At 34.8% G+C, this 19,587-nt stretch overlaps 1 protein-coding gene and 1 long non-coding RNA gene across 3 annotated transcripts; one reads left to right on the top strand and one right to left on the bottom strand.

The window, feature by feature from the left end:
• Positions 1 to 392: 392 nt before the first annotated feature.
• Positions 393 to 13,214, bottom strand: LOC144567161 (nucleolar protein). Of its 2 annotated transcripts, XM_078317218.1 has the most exons (25): positions 12,726 to 13,214; positions 11,899 to 12,064; positions 11,227 to 11,340; positions 10,791 to 10,924; positions 9,899 to 10,058; positions 8,989 to 9,056; positions 8,790 to 8,885; positions 8,161 to 8,276; positions 7,749 to 7,923; positions 7,303 to 7,413; positions 6,828 to 6,906; positions 6,360 to 6,503; positions 6,000 to 6,113; positions 5,457 to 5,578; positions 5,045 to 5,127; positions 4,689 to 4,813; positions 4,019 to 4,142; positions 3,661 to 3,798; positions 3,449 to 3,545; positions 3,097 to 3,222; positions 2,523 to 2,615; positions 1,384 to 1,489; positions 1,087 to 1,229; positions 895 to 981; positions 393 to 726 (listed from the first exon to the last, which is right to left on the bottom strand). In XM_078317218.1, exons 1-25 carry the CDS (start codon positions 13,032 to 13,034, stop codon positions 580 to 582), a joined length of 3,177 nt encoding a protein of 1,058 aa, XP_078173344.1. In that variant the 5' UTR covers positions 13,035 to 13,214; the 3' UTR covers positions 393 to 579. The 2 variants fall into 2 exon arrangements, with proteins under 2 accessions (XP_078173344.1, XP_078173345.1); XM_078317219.1 differs by lacking the exons at positions 11,899 to 12,064; positions 12,726 to 13,214 and adding an exon at positions 11,615 to 11,738.
• Positions 13,215 to 15,555: 2,341 nt separating this feature from the next.
• On the top strand, positions 15,556 to 16,297 carry LOC144567159 (uncharacterized). Its single transcript, XR_013515361.1, has 2 exons — positions 15,556 to 15,867; positions 15,966 to 16,297. It is a non-coding gene; the product is annotated as an uncharacterized LOC144567159 (long non-coding RNA).
• Positions 16,298 to 19,587: the final 3,290 nt, after the last annotated feature.

Here is a 19,587-nt window from a genome sequence, read left to right as displayed (position 1 = left end):
CCCGCTCCGTTAGCTACCGTACTATGGGTCTGCACCATTTTTGTTCTAGTTTCGTAGTATTTAATAAACTATACAATCTCACAAGGCTTCATTTGTCGTTTGATCGTTTAGCTGATTTCAGATCTACGCACTATTCGGAGTATTGCTTTATATGATCTAAACAGATTTGTAGAGGTGCCGCTTGTTGTCCCCCCCACCTATTAAGAGTTGGAGACCAACTTCCAAAAAAAACACCGGACGCTCAGTGGATCAATAACCGTCAGGGAGGTCTTCGCATGTATTTAATATGCATCATGATACTAATTTTAACCACAAAGTATTAATGTGTACTGTGTAAGACAGCTTGTCCCGGAGGACAAACCAACAAAAACCTTAGGCATCTTTTGTAGAGCTCTATTTTCTGATATAAAATAATTACTACTAGGCTTCATTAAATAGTTGTTTACAAATTACAGCTCGACTATATTTTGTTGACTACCAAAACTTCCTGTTGTACTGTCCACAGTAAAAAAAATATATATATAATTTAATCTAATAATATCCAAAAATTCTTCAACCGATGCTAAAACAAAAGGAGCTTCACTTTGGAAACCTCCCATTCTGCCCCAGCTTTGGTGCCTTTAAGAGATGCACACTCTTCACAAAACCTTTTCCTATTTGACCTACCTCCTCTAGTATGCCTAATGGGTCCATTTTTATCTCTTCCTCTTCGTCTCTGCGCCGTTTCTGAAAAGGATGAATATAGAAATAAATATTATTACTACTATAGATACAGGTGGAACATAAAATAAAATTTGAAAATGAGAAGGATTTAGAAACCCTGTCCACATACTCCAAAAAAAAAAATATATATATATATATAGAAAAAGAGGAACAAAACAAGTTTGGAAGTACCTTTGAATTATTTTTCTCCCAGGTGATACCAATGGCGTCTCCACCAATTTTGTCATACCACAACTTGAACGTGTCATGGAACTCACTCTACAAAATTCAACATTCACCAATGTTTAATATACTCTGACATGCGTGCCAAACTTCAACTACTCCATATTACATAATAAGAAAAGGACTCATATAATTTAGAACCTGGAGATCACGCAAGAAATATCGAGTTGGGTCAAAATTGACCAATATCTTGTCTCTCGCCTCCATCAAACTTTTTGTACCACCTTTAAGCGGTAAATAGCAGTTGAAGTCCTTACTTGGTTTGCCCCATGTCACCAGTTTACCTAGGTTGTTATTTTGCAAGTCTTAGGCATACATTTGTACATAATGAGTGTGTGCCAGTAAAAGTAACATGGTGGCAACAGGATTTTAAACATTAAAGAAGGTTTTAACGAGAAAAGAAATTAGCAAAATTTCAGAAGTATCTATGAGGCAAACCTTTGGGTTGCTGAGAGGGGAAGAGTAGATGCTGGGGTTGTGGCAGCTTGTTAGGGTGAAGGAGAATCACCGCATCATAATTTGTCAGAGGGGTTCTAAATACACACTGTAACCCACCAAAAAAATAAGAGTTGTGTAAAATAGGGATGGATTTGTGAATTTTATTACTAATTGAGACCTAAGACATAATCATCACTTTTGGTGAAGACAGTCCCCATCAAATAACCATTACATATGTACACCGGACTACCAGAGATGCAATCATCCAATCCAGCACAACTGCCTCAAGGAGTGGTACTAACAAATTACACCGAAGTACTTCAATTACGTTTCTCAAAAGAAAAAAAAAAGAGGCAAATGAAAGAAAGAAAGCAAAAGGATTTCTCTTATTTGCTAAAACATTAATGTTTCCAAAGATACAGGACTTCCAGCATTAGCTTGAACCCCGTGAGAAAAGGAACAATAGGATGCAAAAAGAGAACACAACTCTATATTACCAAAAAAATCATGATAGGAAGGTGCAGTATAAGTCCTTCCTATCATCAAAAGGTTTTGTAGCAGTGATCTCTGCCAGTGTTGGTAATTCACAACAGGAGCTGGTGTAGAGTGCTCAAGGAAGGGGTAGAAGAGGAAAGAATAATGGAGGAGGATATCAGAGCCTGATAACCTTGATCCTACGATCGAAATGGGATGGCAGCACGAGAAGACAGCAGAATTGCTAAAACCCTCTTCAACCCATTTTTGGACCCACCAAATTGGGGTGTAAGGAGGCTACAAAAATATCTCTCTCCTGTTCCAAAGCACCTATCATTCCCTCATCTAACCTCATCGCTACCATATTGTTGGTTCCAGACAAGTCCGTCCTCCACTCTCCCTCTGTCTCTTTGCAAACTCTGCATATCTTCCAAGGAAAACCCCCCATTTAACCACACAGGAATCAAAAGTCTTACTTGCTTACATCCAGTTGTCTAAATGCTATAACTAACTTAGGTAACCGAGCCTCTTTTTTCATGATGCTCTGAGTCAGTGCAAAAAAATTGGGGCCTTACCACCCATGTGTGTCTAAATGCTGTAACTTAGGTAACCAAGCCTCTTTTTTCATGATGCTCCGAGTCAGTGCAAATAAATTGGGGCCTTACCTCCCATGTGTATTCATTAGGTGCACCATCAGTGATTATACCCGTCAAAAGATCAGCACTGCTTCTGGCATAAGAAGCAATCCTCTTAAGCACCTAGAAATTTAGACACGACAAATAAAGCTAACTTAATTTTCAATTGGAAAAATTAGATATTGCTAAACCAGATTCACCAAGTAGTAGCTACAGCATGTCATCATGCAGCACTTGATGCAGTGTTTTGTTGGTGCCTGAGATCGTATATTTTCAGTCTCAATCACTACCAAAATATAAGCTTCCAGACATTGTTTAGGCAAACAGAACACCCAGTGCCAGTGAATGTCAAGCTGGCAAAAATGTGACCTAAGAGCATCCAAAAACCACAAGACCCGAATCCAACCAACCCAAAACCTGAAACAATCTTAAGATGACACATAACATCGTAACGTCAAAGCAGGGGACATTTGATCATATCAGGAGTTGCCAAAGAACCCTAACCAGAAACCAAACCCAATCCAGATTCAAACCTGGCCCAGCCTTCCATTTGACACTAACTGGTATTTATTTTATTTCCAGAAAAGGAAACAAATGAACTTACCAACTTACTAGGGGAGAACTTGGTCCAGGCTTGAGATTGTTTATCATATGATGTTGCAATGTACATAGCCACATCCATTTCACCTTCATTTTTCTCTTCCATCTTTCTACATGACAAAAAATTCTCCTACAATTTGGGGAAAAAAAATATATACTATTAAGTTCTTTACCACTAGCAAATTATACAACAGCTTCATGAAGCAAAATATATTTCACACTGTGATCCCCAGAGGTTGAAAGTACACAATTTGGTTGCAAACAACCAAATTGCAATCTGTAGCTTGTGGAGTCTAACAGACAAAAAGGGAAAGAAACATTTAGAATCGAGAGTTCAAAGACAGGTGGGGTCTTACATAAATATCTTTCTCATCTTCTGATGTGAGATCATTATTTATGTCAACAACCAATGGAGAGTATGCCCAGTCAAAGTTAGCCAGCAGCCGCAAGAACCTATCATTAATTAGTCAACTACTTATAATTAACAAGCAAAAAACAGAAAACTAAAAATTCAGTACAATAACAATATACATCACAAGCACATAAAATGATAACAATGAATATTTACCTTAGGAAACCGGTAATGCGTGAACAAGGAGCATGAAATGGAAAATGTCTCAAAAATAAATGAGCCACCACCAACTCGATTACCTCTTCTGCAAAATATGAAGAAAATAGGTGTGCAGATACCCATCTCTTTGCTAACCTATGACAGTTACATCAGAAAAATAAATAAAAAAGATAAAGTAATGAATGTTAACTTTCTATGCCTGGAGTAATAAGAAAGATGGAGTGATAAATTAGAAAAAAACCAATAGCTGGAAATTTGAAATGCCTGGAACTTTCTCTCTGAGATAGTTCAAGGTACTTTTATAAGACAAAACTCAAGGGCAGAAATGAATGAGTTACTAACAATGTTGCAGTACCTGACAACTGAACCGTACATGGGAAAACGACCGTGCAAACCATTTATCATACTCGAATGCTGACTCTTCATGAATAACTCCTTGTCTATGCTAGGATGAATACTTTTCCCCTTGCCACTCATAGCTATCAGAATTAAGAGAAAGAATATCAACTCAATAATCATCATAATAAGATGACCAAAATAAGAACTGCAGGCCCAGCACAGCTGGTGATGGCCCTGACCTCTGTAAGGAGAGACATGGGTTCAACTTTTACAAGAGTCATCTAAAAAGAAATGGATGTCAGTGCTAACGAAATCTTAATTTATAGAAAACAAAGAAAAAACTAAGATAAATGGCCAGCACTTGTTTTTCTCATTTCTTCAAGTGGAAAATGAAACATACTGAAAATTCATTCCTATACTGAAATAAGTAAGATAGAGGACTTATGATACATAGAGCTTGCACAATCAGACTTGAATTCAATGACTTGCCCAATCCAATAACTTAAAAATGAAAATCCAATGGACCCAAATGCAATAGATGCCAAACAAAATTGAACCAGAAAAGGATGGAAACTAGTTAAATAAGACATGCCTGGGTGCCACCATAAGACACAATAAATTCTATTTCAAAGGAGGTCATATGTATAGATTTTAATTATACAGCAGGAAAAGCAGGAAACACAAACCTAGACTCGTCAAGGTACTGAGAGCTCTTTCATGAAGGATCTTAAGAGAGAAAGAAAAGCCTGACGTGTGAACATTCACCTCTTCCTCACTGGCCGTACAAATCATGCCCCATCTCTCCTCGAGGCTAAGTTTTTTCAATTGTTAGAATATTAACTAGTTGGGAGAGAGAATTATACTTTTGTTTGTTAATACAAAGAAGGCACTAGCCAGCAATTCAAAAAAAAAAAAAAGCAAGAGAGAACCACAAATATTGTATGATATCAATAGTATATTCCCGAACTCAGTGGACACGACACAGAGCTCTTCTATGTTAATAAATATTAGAGTTCCTTTTCTCTCATGCTAAAGGCTGTACCTCTTTCCAATTCTCAAAAGAAATGCTGATTTCGTCCTCTCAATTGCTACGGGATCCAATGGCCAGTTACCAGACCCCTCCAACTGTGATCATTATTCATAGCAAGAATGTATGAGAAGTGACAATTCCCAAAATCACAAAAAATAAAACTATCATGTATATGCCTTAAAAAGTGAAAAACTAGCGTCCTCCGGAAAATGAGAAATATCTCTAAGCCACCATAAAAAAAATATCTCTAAAAAAATAACAAAAGCACTCCTACATTCTACCTCAATTCAGAAGATGAATGACAAGTCATTTTGATAGCTGCATAAGATACTTCACACATTTCTAAGCGTAAGCATTGTGTTTTTCATTTTGCAGTGCTAAAGCATGAAAATGGCCCAAAAGATCGAGGAATACAGGAGGATACCTGAATCAAAACATCCATTGATGGGATACAAGTCAAGGCAATGCTTTCTGTGCTCTTTATTGAGAGCTTTTCATGCACCAAAGGATGAGGCAAGGGGGGGAACACCGATGCATGTCTAAAAGCTGTACATTAAGGTACACAAACATATAAAGGGTTAAACAAAGAATCCATTTTTAGGTCCCCCCCCAAAAAAAAATAAAAAATCAAGCAATTATTGAACTAACCCTCAACTAAACTCCAATCTAACCACAAAGGACAACTAATCAAGCCTCGATCCAGCCAAATCCTGTCTCAATTAATGGAATAAATCCTAAACAGAACCCAATTTCTCCTGAACCTTTAGCTGTACAATGTGTTTGAACCAATCCTATATTTTTATTTTCCTCAGCTATGCATTGATATGGCAAATCAACTCCGCACAAACCAAAAAAACACCAGTGTCTTAAAATTAGTATATGTACTATCTGGACTTCTACATAATGGTCATTTGGAATGACTAAAGAGGCAGTGAAATGCAGTATATTACTTGGAAATGAAACATACCTGGGTCGAGAGGCTGTACAGTAGACACTTTAAGAGGAATATCATCCAAAAGCCTCAGCCTTTTGGACAATGTCTCAAATGCCTCCATCAGCTTACCAGAATGTGACACCGGATCTATCAAAGTAAAAATACAAAAAATGCATTACAAACATATTCAATGCATTTTGTAGAATAAAAATCTGCCGCAATATTACTCGAACAGGATCTTGACGATGACACAAGATGGCAACAGCCTCACCAGTGGACTACTAGATTGCTTGTTCCCAAAAGCAGATAGACACAATTAGCCATGGCTGGAAAGTTTGACTACCATCAGGTAATATCCTGGTACAGAACATACTAAATTAAGAATAGGAGCACCTTTTCCATTTAGGTGTAGACAAAAGTCAAGCTGATCTACACTGTGAAATAAATCTTGGCTTGCTAGTTTGAAATGCCGATGAAGCACATACTCCACTATTCTTTTGATTATTGCATGCCTCTCCCATGGGTCACACTCCCACACTGCAACAAAAAAAAAAGTTTGTAAGTAAACATTATTGGTGAGTACTATATTCATCTATCTAGCTTCTGCTTGCTGTTTATCTTTACTGTCCATTTAATGTTTAAACTGTACTCGCCCTGTTTATTGCTATATTCATCTCAGTACTCATTTTATTTGTGTTTTTCTTTTCATTTTGTTTAATGTACAATTTGTACTTATTTGGGTTTTCTTATCATGCTATGAAACCCAATCATAGTCACAAAGGCAGTTAGAGATAGATGCGAAAGACCTAAAACATTTCCAGGGGCATATGCAACAGTTAAAAATAGGGGAATAGAAATTGCCTGTGCTTTCAGCAATGTTTCCATCTTTGAACCTCCTGAGCTCAGCCTTTTCTCCCCAGAATTTTCTAAATTTTATTACCTAAAACAGTTTACAAAAGTAAAAGCTTCTATATAAAAAAAGAAGGAAAAGAGAAAACACTTTTGCCAATTCATAGTTCATACAAGAGATATCAAACTTAAAATTCAGCACAAGTGGCAAATTAGAATGACTCCCTCTTTCAGAGGTCAAAATATATAAACTGTTCTATCTTTAAATTTACAAGCAATTCAAAAATATTTTGACAAACAAAATAACAATCAGAATAATATATAAATCATAAATTAATCTTCTTGCAGTTATTCTACCCCTCCCTCAATTAAAGATTTTCATTGATTAAAAGAAACTAGAAACTGTAATACGATTTTCAAACTGATCGTCTTCCCCAAGATGCTTCTTTCTCTTTCTGTGTGAAATATGCAGCTAAAAATGAAATACCTCATCTTTGTTTTCAGCACTAGGTCCAATGTCAACTATTCGAAAGCTCTTCTCTTGGGAAGAAAGCAATACACCAACAAGTACGGGTTCCTCCCCAAATTTCATGAAACCCTACATTCCAAGATTGAAACAATTAGAAATTACATTGGATGCAAACCAGAGGTCACGGACTCACAGATATTGAGGAACACTAAGATCAGTATTGTTGCAAATGAATTGGAAAGAGGATTAGATCAATTGTTTTAAACTACTAAGAGGCATCATTTTTTTAATTTTTAGGGCGCCAACAGGGGCATATAAAACATTCTCACTTTCTGGAGTTTCTCATGGACAAATTTAATAACATTTCATAATAACGAAAATTACCCACATTATATACAATAAAGAGAAAAGGTGCACTACAGTTGGATAACCTGGTAATACTGAAAGCAAACATATAATCTTACATCATGAATGTTCCAATTTGAGGGGGAATTTCTCCAAACAACCCGCACCAACTTTGACCGATCAGTCAACCCTTGAGAGAGGAGCAGATGTATGTCCCTTTCACACACCCTCCACCGCTCCTCATCCATGCAAAACCCCAGGCCCAGAACCCTAGAATTCTCTTTCATGTTTATCCTGTTGCGACGACAACATAACATTCTTTCAGAAAACCATTTTCACTTCCTTTAAAAAAGTATTGACTCTCAAAGAAAGGCCAATGAGGTTCTGTCAGACTTCATGTGTATCCAGTGATTCACGTAAAATCAAATGGCAGCCATTAGAAAACTATTTTGGGTCGAATTGTTATTCATTGATTAATGCAAGTGCCTAAGCTAATCAGATTATTTAGAATCAAGACGCTGCCAGGAGTACCTTAAGCAAGAATCAAATTTAGAAGCAAAGTCGACCTTGGTCATAAATATCTCCTCAAAACCATCATCTTTATGTTTCTCGAGGCAATTAAGTGTAGAAACTGCCTCGTCTTTAAGCTGAAAGACATTACATCAGAAGGGGGGCAGACAGATAAATGTGGAGGATAAAATGCCCATGCAATTACATCAGAAGGGGGCTGATAGATGTCTGTGGAGGATTATAATGCCCATGTTTTTTAAGCCCATCATGCTTATGTTTTTCTTTGCATAAAGAACGTCGATCGCATTCTTTCTCAAGAGTAATGCATTCACATCCAAAATTTTAAAATTCAGAGTTCATATTGAACAACATCAAAAGGTGTAAAGCTCAAGGCACCAAATTATTCGGAACAAACAGTCAATTTGTATGCCTCTTGGACTTGTAAAAATAACTCCAGATTTTATGACTTTTGACATGAACATGTTACTCACAATATAAGCAAGATAACCAGTTCACATATTTGATTTAGAATTTTGAATTATTAATAGTTTAAAAAAATGCATGTTAGGGCACAATAAATATGACGATCCCGGCCACACAAGCATGCACATAAGCAGACATACAGAGAGAGGGGGGGGGGGGGGATGTACCTCCAAAAAGGCAGCTCTTGTCATGCGAAACATGAGGTTTAAATGACCAGATACATCAAATAGTAGAATTGGAAATTTCTTCTGTTGATTTACATCCTGAGAAACCCATTCTGACTTAGCACCAATTTCAAAACAAAAAGAAAGCTAATACAGAAAAATTACTTGAAAATAAAATCAACCAGATGAAGAGAGAAAAGACCTCCTTGGAGATATTATACTGCCTAGGTGGATGAAGAAAGAGGCCCTTTTCCCATGCATTTGAAGTTCCTAATATAAGAATTTGAATTGATAAAAAGGTATCATGCACCAAGAAATGAAATTTAACTGATAAGTATCAATCTCATTTTATAGTTTGAAACATACATGCTGAGTTCCATACCAGTACCCACAGGCAGGATACACAGCATAATACTAATATACATAACTGTGCTGGACCACTGGATTCTTTTTTCCATGCCATGAAGTGCATTTTGACCACAAAACCACAATGCAGTCACCTTGATGCTAAACTATTTATAATAAAAAAGTGGTGATGTGTAGATACATTCTGACAAGGCTGTTTGAAAATATTTGTTTATAGTGAAATGGCAGTCTGCATCTACACAATATTGCCCAAAATAGTATGGAGATTCTCCATTACCCCTCTTTTGCCAGCTTCCTTTTATTATGTTTTCTTTGTTGTTTCTCCATTACCCCTCAATTTGTCTATTTGCACAGATGTGAATTAGCATTTAGCAGTAATGATGTTATTATTATTTACTGATAGGAAGGAGATGAAAGGACGGGTCTTTTAGTTTCTACTGAGATAAAATCACCTCAATTCCATTCAATAACTATAAGCCCATTATTTTGTACTATATTGTCCATCCTTATCATCTAAAACATGTGTTAAGCAACAGAAGGATCCTGTTGCTTTCAAGGTTTATATACCAAATTGCACCATTTACAGATCAAGGACAAACTTGTTTTTCCGAAGTAGTATCAGTGTTCAAATGTGCACTTTTGCCTGTTTTGGTTTCTATTGAGTTCATTCATTTTTAAATTCACCAAAGACCACACATTATTTATGATCGTATATTATAGTTCTTATGATGTACAAGTGTACCAACCAATATACTTGATGATGACACGAAATATCTGACGTGCAGTCATAGATTTGCTAACAATATTCCCTGCAGACTGCGCTGTCAGACAAGCCACAAGAACAGATAACAAGTATCCATTGATGCAATCATGTGTATATACCGTTCTTCTTTGCCGCGCCCAGACCTAGATAAATTAGAAGTAAATTTCAAATTAAAGTTTGTATTTTCATATCTGTACTTATTTTCTTTCAACTAGGGTTGAGTGATCAAACCCTCAACCCTAGTTGATTGTTATAATGCCTTGTTATGTAAAGTGTGTAGACAACTATACTTTATTTATTAACACAAATTACATTATCATTAATTAACTCATTCTATCAGGCTTAAAGAATATAGAAAATGTCTGGCTGTCTTGTGAATTGTGTCCAAGATTGTATTTTATTTTTGTATTAGTAAATACCATTGTGTTTCATTTCTAGCCTACCCCGACATTTTTGAGACTAAAGGCTTGGTTGTTGTTGTTGTTGTATTAGTAAATACCATCCAACATTTCTCATGCTTGTCCCTAACACCATAATATACTTGGCATACTTGTAAATAACATTCATAATGTGATAACGTGTGCATGATTCCTCATATACAAATGAAATCTCTCCTACTCCAAATAGACCTTTTTAAAACCCAAAATAAATAAAAAAATTAATCAGACTTTGAGATTCTAGGCTTGACTCTGGTGTTGAACTTGTGTTGTGGGCAAATAACCCAGATAATCTTAGGTGTTAACAACAAATCAAGAAAATATTGGTTCACCATCTGCCAACACTGTAAAAGTAGCTTAAATTTGAACAATGACTGAAGTATATATGGAAAACAGATACCCGACCAATCATAGTTGAAACTCCAACGAAAACCATACCTTCAGCAAAATCAAGGCCTCCACAAGGCTTCTTGACTCAAGAAAAACTTTTCTGACAAACTCTGAATTCTCTTCCAAAAACATGTCTTCTAACATGCTGGTGTTGTAATTTGGCGTAGGTTGAGTAATGCCACCTTTGATAATTAACATAACCATAATGGCAGTATTAATAAAAACATATTTAAAAGTAAATATAAGTATTTAACCAACCCCCCACCCCCCAACAAAAGAGGAAAAAATCTGAATTAAGCCTAAATTGCAAAAGTTCCTCAGTTATAAAAAGATGTCAAAAACTATCAAGTAAGACATAAAGATATGTCATCTTGAGAAATTACTAGTACCAGCAACAAATTCTCATAATTAAAATAGAAATAGTAATAAAGATACAAAGTCCCTAAGTAAACAAGACATACAAGTACGTTTCAATCATGCATACCCTGGGAAAATGAACGAATATTGTTTCTTGATAAATTTAGCTTAGAAACGTTGAACACAGCTGAAGCTGTTGGGATTATCCTCAGGGAAAAGGAAGCTTCAGGAAGCCCTGTAGCTGAAATACAAAAGACTTAAAAAATTTAATTGGCAGTTAATAGTTCAAGTAAGGCTTGAAATGGAGTTAACTTATGACTAAGTGCTATTTGAGCCAGGGAATTTCAGACTTATTTAGGTCAAAAGAAGTACTGGTATCACAGTTGAGTATACACCTGTTCCCACTACATACAAGCCAAAAGAACATACAAAATCAAGTTCAGTTAGTAACGCCCCATGTATCCAAAGCCCTTAATGGTGCAGACCATGGCAATAATTACTCTGAATAAACTGACTTCACAACAGGGATGTCTTGTGGAGGCAAATGTCCAGTAAAGCACAGTAACAAAAACTTATAAGTGCCCCCTGTATCAAATGACCTCAATGGTGCAAGCCATGCAAATAATTACCCTGCTAAAACCGACCTTGCAAACGAGGATACTTGTGGAAGGAATCTGTACCAAAACAGAACAGTAACTGGAAAAAAGGTTTCCAGGGCAATTAACCCAATGGTGCTCTAAGCCTAATTCACCTCATTGAATTCGCAGAATAAAACACGGTAACAAAAAAAAAAAAAAACCTGGGTACACAAGAAGAACAGGTTTTCGCCCCTCGCCACTGAAGGTGGACCATTGGACATTGCAAATTGAAGGCTCTGATTTTAAGTATTTTTCAATTACGCAAAGATAAAGACATCTCTTTGCATGGTAGCGATAATTCAAGTAGTCCTTCTCGTGAAAGCATTCCTAATGTGTAACAATTAAAAAGAAATTAACAACATCCTTTCAGAGAACTCATCAGAATGATTATTTCCCTTTTTCTTTCAAGAGAAAAAAGGTGGATAATAACTGACGATTTGAAACATCAAACTAAAGACCTAGTAATGGGACCTCCAGTGTTGGTAATATTTCACCTAGTTCACAGCACAAATTTTTTCAACATTAGATTGTCTCTCTTTCTAAAGAATACTGCTGTCTAATGGACAGTTGAAGGTAAGTAAGAGAAACTCCACTTAAATTAAGGATGATTGACTTAGCTCCGAAATAGAGGATTATTGCCTAGGTTAATCAATTAAACAAGGTCACAAGTAAAATAAAGCTAAAAAGAAGAGTCCTGGTGAAGGACAGTCAGCTTTTAGTTCTGTAATTAGGAGTACCTGGGGCCAAAAGTTTGACAAAATCAGTGCCTCAAGAGTCAATTGATGGTACTTTGTTAATGGATGTGCCCAGTTTCAATAAATAAAAACAATCCTAAACTAATTGCTCTGACTGAGGGTTAATTGAGACTGGACAAGGTCAAATTGTGCCTTTTAATGCATTGTGTCAAGAGCTCGGACATGAAAATTCAGTATCATAGTCAGTTACTACAGCATTCATAGAGAATCACAAAGATTTCAGGTCATTTCACCTTTGGCATCTGGACCAAAATATCAGCACTAATATCTGGCTTCACAACTGCACCAAACGAATAGCTCCCTGCCACGTGTGCATTCATTGGCCTCCTAAAGGTGAGCCGCACCTTATCCTGCTTCACCGAAAGGTCTCGCACAAATCCGGAAGCAGCATCCGACCCCACTTCTTGGTCAGGTATCGAGAGAATTGCATTAATAACAGAAGAAATGGCTCCTTTGACAATTTCTGACTCCCCGTCACTGAGCCGGACCTCCTTTATGAGCTCCGTCAATTTCAGATCCGTTGAATCGGATTCTAGCCCCATTATGCTGGACAGACGGATAAAAGAGCGAGTGTGCGTGTGTTTTGGGGCTTATTTTTCAGGCGTGCACGGGGAAGGAGACCAAATGGGGTGGCGCAAAGAGAGCGGTTCAAGGCTTTGAGCTCCTCGCGCAAATAAGAGACGAGAGGTGAAAGGTTTAATTAGGGTTTTAGTTGTGCTGTGTCACCTGTGTGAGTGTGTGGGGGGATTTACATCGCCTCAGTTACCTGACCGAAGACAATTACAATCGGACAATTATTTTAGCCTCACACGAATCTCAAAACGAACTTACCGTCTCTATGTGTACGTTTGAATCGTGCAAGGATTAGTACAAGAATAGCGATTTTTGGGTTGGTGGTTGAGAATAGTACTAACCCAAGAGATTTAAGAATAGCACTAACTTTGACTATTTCGAATTAGTAGAAATGTTGTTTGGGTTGTATGTTTGGAATAACAATGGAGGGAAGGAATATAATAATGATTTATTTATTTTTATCTTTTCAACTAACTTTTATATTTATAATGGCTTGTTAAATATATATGAAGCATCATATTTTCAATAATACTTCCATCTAATATTTAAATTAATATTATATTATAATAATTGAACTAATATTATTTTATTTTTAAATTAATATTGAATTTAATACTAATCTAATATTTAAATTAATATTATTTTATTTTTAATTTACTATTTAAATTAATATTTAGTTTAACACTAATCTAATATTTAAAGTAATACTATATTACATTTAATATTCAAAAAAATATTATATTATATTTATTTAATACTAATATAATATTGAAATTAATATTATAGTAAATATTTAAATTAATATTATAGTAAATATTTAAATTAATATTTTATTTAATATTAATCTAATTTGATATTATAGTTATTTAATACTAATTTAATATTTAAATTAATATTATATTACATTTAATATTTAAACTAATATTATATTATATTTAATCTAATATTTTATTTAATACTAATTTAATCTGGTATTATATTTATTTAATATTAATCTAATATTTAAACAAATATTATATTATATTTATTATTTAAATGACTACGATATGATATTTAATCTAACATTTTATTTAATATTAATCTAATTTAATATGATATTTATTTAATACTAATCTAATATTATATTATATTTAGTACTAATCAAATGTTTTATTTGATACTAATTTAATAATTAAACATACTTTAATTGAGAGGAATCAAATATTTTATTAATATCACTAACCCCACTAGAGTTATTCTTGCTAACCCACAATTTCTTTGAATTAGTAAAATAGAGCTATTCTTGAGCTGATCCAATTTGCTAATTTGTGTTTGGATGACCAAGATTTGAGAATAGTGGAGCTAACCCAAGAATAGCTCTATTCTTGGGTGATCCAAACACACCCATGGGTGTGTTTGGATGGAACAAGAATAGCACTAACTCGAGAATAGTACTATTCTTTTGAGCTATTCAACGTTTGGATGGTTCAAGAGTAGCACTAACCTATTATTCTTTGTTTGTCTTATATGGGTTAGCTTACTATTCTACTAATTCAACTAAAAGTTGAATTAGCTACTATTCTCAAACTTGATATTAGTTTTATTTTTGCTCTATTTCTTGTTTAATCCAAACGTATTAAGGAATTAAATCTGGACCGCTTGAGATGGAGCAATAGCTCAGTTGGTAAGGATAAAAGGTGTTATTCAAGGATTGAGAATTGTTAACAGCTTTACTTTTTTGGAAGATTTCAAAAAGAAATTTGAACCGTTAATTAATCAAGAAAAAAAATCGTTCAATAAAAGACAACTTTATATCATTCAAAAACTAGAGTAAAGCTAGCGTGTGACATGCTCACCAAGAAAGTTTGGTGAGCATAACTCCAAAAGTATATCGGATCGACGTCAAATGTCAAATCCAAACCGTTGAAATCCATGTACTTCATGAGTGATGCATATATATGCAAAATTTTGAAAGTTTCGAGTTTATTTGCTACACGGTCAAGTGGTCAAAGAAATGAACATTTTATTATAAGTTATTTTATATATTCAATTTTTATTATTTCTTTGACCACTTGACCGTGTAGCAAATAAACTCGAAACTTTCAAAATTTTGCATATATATGCATCACTCATGAAGTACATGGATTTCAACGGTTTGGATTTGGCATTTGACGTCGATCCGATATACTTTTGGAGTTATGCTCACCAAACTTTCTTGGTGAGCATGTCACACGCTAGCTTTACTCCAAAAACTATATAATTACATATATTTTCTTACACCCTTTTTGGATGGAGATTAGAGGGAAGATAAGGTGAAGAATAGAAATAAATGGAATGGAATAGGAAGGAATATTAATATATTTAGCCTCTTCGTTGTTGGATGATTAAAATTTAGAAGGTTGAATATTAACAAGCTATTAAAATATTAATGGAACTAAATTAAGGTAAATATACATGTACGCGATGTTGCTATTGGGCCAACCGCCGTCGCCTAATTTTCAAGAATCCATAATGCCCTCAAAACTGCTGTAAGTTGACATGGGAAAGACAAAGAATAAATCTGTCATTGCCATTGCGCCAAATAGCAAGAAGATTGTCAAGAATAAAGACAAGGCAAAGAGCAAGACAAGTAAGGCGCATCCCTCATTCAAAGACAAAAGTGGAGGAGCTCAAGCGAGCACCTCCAAGGGAAGCAAGAAAGGAAATGCTCCTAACTCCAACATGGAGTGCTTCTATTGCCATGAGAAGGGACACTACAAATGAATTGCCCCAAGTACAAACGTGACGTGGATGAAGGCATGGTTGAACGCAAACGCCTTAAAGGTATACTTGTTATAGAATTAAATTTAAATTTAGCCACAACTATCCAAAATTGGGTAATGGATACCGTATCATGTGCTCACTTAGTTTCTAATGTGCAGGCACTAAAAGATAGGAGACCTCTCTCGAAAGGAGAGGTGGAGTTGAAGGTCAAAAATTGTGCAAGTGTTTCTGCAATCACTATTAGCACTCTTGATCTTCATTTATCTAGTGGTTTTTGTTTAAGTTTAAAGGATGTTTATCATGTTTCTTTAGTATTTAAAAACATTATATCTATATCATGTTTGGATGCAGAAGACTTTTGTCTTGTAATAAATAACTCTCGTATGGTTATTGAGAAGGATGGTTTATTTTGTGCAAATACTTTCATTTCAAATGGATTATATTTGCTTGATTTAGATGATGATAAACATATGTTGAACATCAGTAACAAGAGACTCAAGATGTCTCAAACGAATGAGACACTCTTGTGGCACTATCGCTTTGGTTACATAAACGAGAAACGCATAAAGAAATTGCAGCAAGCAAATCTTCTAGATTTGCTTAATGGTGAAGCAATTGGAATATGTGAATCTTGTTTAACTGGAAAGATGACCAAATCACCATTCAATAAGAAATGTGAGAGATTAAATGACTTATTGGAATTGATACATTCTAATGTATGTGGTCCAATGAGTACTAGTGCAAGAGATGGTTATAGGTACTTTATTACCTTCATAAACGATCACACCCGATATGGCTATGTGTATCTTATGAAGAACAAAAGTGAATTCTTTGAGAAATTCAAAGAATACAAGAATGAAGTAGAAAATCAACTTAACAAGAGAATTAAGGCTTTACGAACTGATAGTGGAGGAGAATACTTGAGCAATGAGTTTAACACATATTTAAAAGTGTGTGGCATTATACCACAACTTACTCCACCCGGGACACCACAGTGGAATGGTGTTTCCGAGAGGAGAAATCGAACCTTACTTGATATGGTTTGTTCAATGATATGTCAAACGGAGCTACCTTTATATTTTTGGGGTTGCTGCTCCTACACTAAATATTGTTCCATCAAAATCCGTTGAGAAAACTCCACATGAGTTGTGGATGGGCAAACCACCCAACATATCTTTTCTCAAAATTTGGGATTGTGAGGCATACGCCAAGCGTATGATGTCAACAAAACTTGAACCCAAAGCGGATAAATGCTTCTTCATTGGATACCCAAGAGAAACAAAATGTCATAGCTTTTGGCACAAGTCAACGAATACTATATTCGTTAATAAGGGTGCAGTATTCTTAGAGAAGGAGTTTCTCGAAAGAATCAAAAACGGTGGTAGTAGGATGACACTTGAGGAAACTCAAGAAGACCTACAAGTGAGTGATCATGAAATGAATGACATTCAAGGTGATCATGAAATATCACACGAAGCTCCTTTAATCAGTGGGAGTACAAGTAGTATTCCTTTAACTCAAATTGAGCATGAATCTATTCCGCAATAAATTGTGGAAGAAGTTCAAGAAGCTCAATATGAGTCATAAGAACATAGAGAGCTTAGAAGGTCGATAAGGGATAGAAGAAGACCTGAATTTTACATGGGTCTTCATGAAGTCTTGGTAATAGATACCGAAGATACCTTGACCTACGAAGAAGCAATGGAAAGAAAAGACTCCAAATCATGGCAAGAAGCCATGGAATCCAAAATACAATCCATGTATGACAACCAAGTATGAAACTTGGTTGATCTTCCTGAAGGAAAGAAAACCGTTCAAAACAAATGGGTTTTCAAGAGAAAGATGAACATGAATGGTAACATAACAACTTACAAGGCAAGACTTGTAGCGAAGGGTTTTACTCAAATCCAAGGGATTGACTATGATGAAACTTTTTCACCAGTTGCTATGATCAAATCTATTCAAATTATGCTAGCTATTGTCGCATTTTATGATTATGAAATATGACAATTGGATGTCAAAACAGCTTTCCTAAATGGAAAATTGGAAGAGGAAGTGTACATGATACAACCTCAAGGTTTTGAAGATTCGAAAAATAGCAGCAAAGTATGTAAACTTCAGAGAGTCATTTATGACTTGAAACAAGTATCAATGAGTTGGAACAAGCGCTTTGAAAAAGAGATTAAAATTCTTGGATTCATTCTTGAATTTATTTTTTCATTAAATAAATGTGTTACTTACACATGTAAAGTGCGCATGCGTTAAGAAAAAAATAAGCGTAGTGTTATGTTATAATAGATGAGGGTTCCAGTGCCTCATGCCTTTCATACCTCATATTTTATATCTTCATTTTCAAAGTCTCAATTGTTGATCCGAACCGTTCAACATGATATTCATACTAAAATATGATTGGGGATGAAATTTTATAATTTTTGAAATTTTTTTACTATTTTTTAAGATGGGTAGAAAATCACTGTTTTTTGAACGGTAAAAAAACAGTGATTTTGTACAATCTTAAAAAATAGTAAAAAATTTCCAAAATTTCATCCCCATTAGGGTTGCAAAAAAATTCGTAGTTCATGATTCGATTCGAGTTTGACTCGAAAAAATTCGTAAAAAAATTGATTCGAAATAGTTCGAAATTAATTCAAACCAAATTCAAACTGGACCTGGTTTGTTTAAACCAAGTTCAAGATTTACTATTTTTTAAGATGGGTAGAAAATCACTGTTTTTTGAACGGTAAAAAAACAGTGATTTTGTACAATCTTAAAAAATAGTAAAAAATTTCCAAAATTTCATCCCCATTAGAGTTGCAAAAAAATTTTCCGGTGAGCCAAGCACTATGAAAAAAAAAGGACAGAAGGAAAGTAAAAACTTGGAGTCGTTTGCAAGCTGAGACATAAGATTTGTGTTTTCTTACTGATCAGAGTATCAAATATTAATAAAATTAAATATCAGTGATCGAAGTATCAAACATCTGATACTAAGATTTTATGTTTACATCACTAGTAAAATGGTAAAATTATTACAACCCATTTCTCTATTACCAACATCAGAATACTTAAAACATATCAATCAAGTACTAATACCAAAATGCAACCTTCAAACATTCTCCGAACACGCAGATTAAAAATAGATTTTGTAACCTGCTCTTACATCAGAAAGTTGCCATAGTATACTGACGGTTATACTTGCAATTGGCTGACATTGAGTATCTTGAAAACATAGTCTATTCATTTCAATCCAAACGGTTCAAATTACTGGTCTTGTAATTAATCTTGAGTTGTATGACAATTGAAAGAAAAAAGCTATTAAAATCAAGTTACCTAGCTAATTCCAAATATGAAAAACGAAAGGACAAATAACAAATAAATGGTTTACTACTACAGAATCTCAACAACAACGGAAAAGAGGTGAGAGACGACACATATATATTTTACGTGGTACCTTCCCATTGTTGTTTATTTTTTCATTGACAAGTTTTTTCCCTTTTTTTTATACATATACTTCACTATTTTTTTTTTTAAGCCACAACTTGAGAATCTGTTTAACTTGTGTAGCTATAAAAACATTTCAAGCCAACGGAACGGAGTGACTAAATTCAAATTAATTATTTAAAATTTTCTCGAATTTTCCGTGGTCTCAACAAAACCATTGCCATTTGGCGAAGTTGACTGATGTGTCCATTTTTCAATTATTTTTCTAATTGCACTGTGCCTACGCTATTCCACTATAGGTTTCGAGACTATAAACGAGTTCTACAGAGACAAGTTTAAAAG

This window comes from Carex rostrata, chromosome 16, assembly GCF_964058835.1.
Source record: "Carex rostrata chromosome 16, lpCarRost1.2, whole genome shotgun sequence".
Classification (NCBI taxonomy): domain Eukaryota; kingdom Viridiplantae; phylum Streptophyta; class Magnoliopsida; order Poales; family Cyperaceae; genus Carex; species Carex rostrata.
The sequence above is the reverse complement of the archived record's forward strand: the minus strand, read 5'-3'. Positions and strand labels throughout refer to the sequence as shown.

Excerpts from the sequence above, each read along its gene's own strand:
- LOC144567161 (XM_078317218.1), bottom strand. The coding sequence starts at position 13,034 with ATGGGGCTAGAATCCGATTCAACGGATCTGAAATTGACGGAGCTCATA. Across the intron at positions 11,341-11,898 it reads TGTTCTTCTTGTGTACCCAG|CTACAGGGCTTCCTGAAGCT; the intron begins GTTTTTTTTTTT and ends TTTGTATTTCAG. Across the intron at positions 1,230-1,383 it reads CCCCTCTCAGCAACCCAAAG|GTAAACTGGTGACATGGGGC; the intron begins GTTTGCCTCATA and ends ATAACAACCTAG.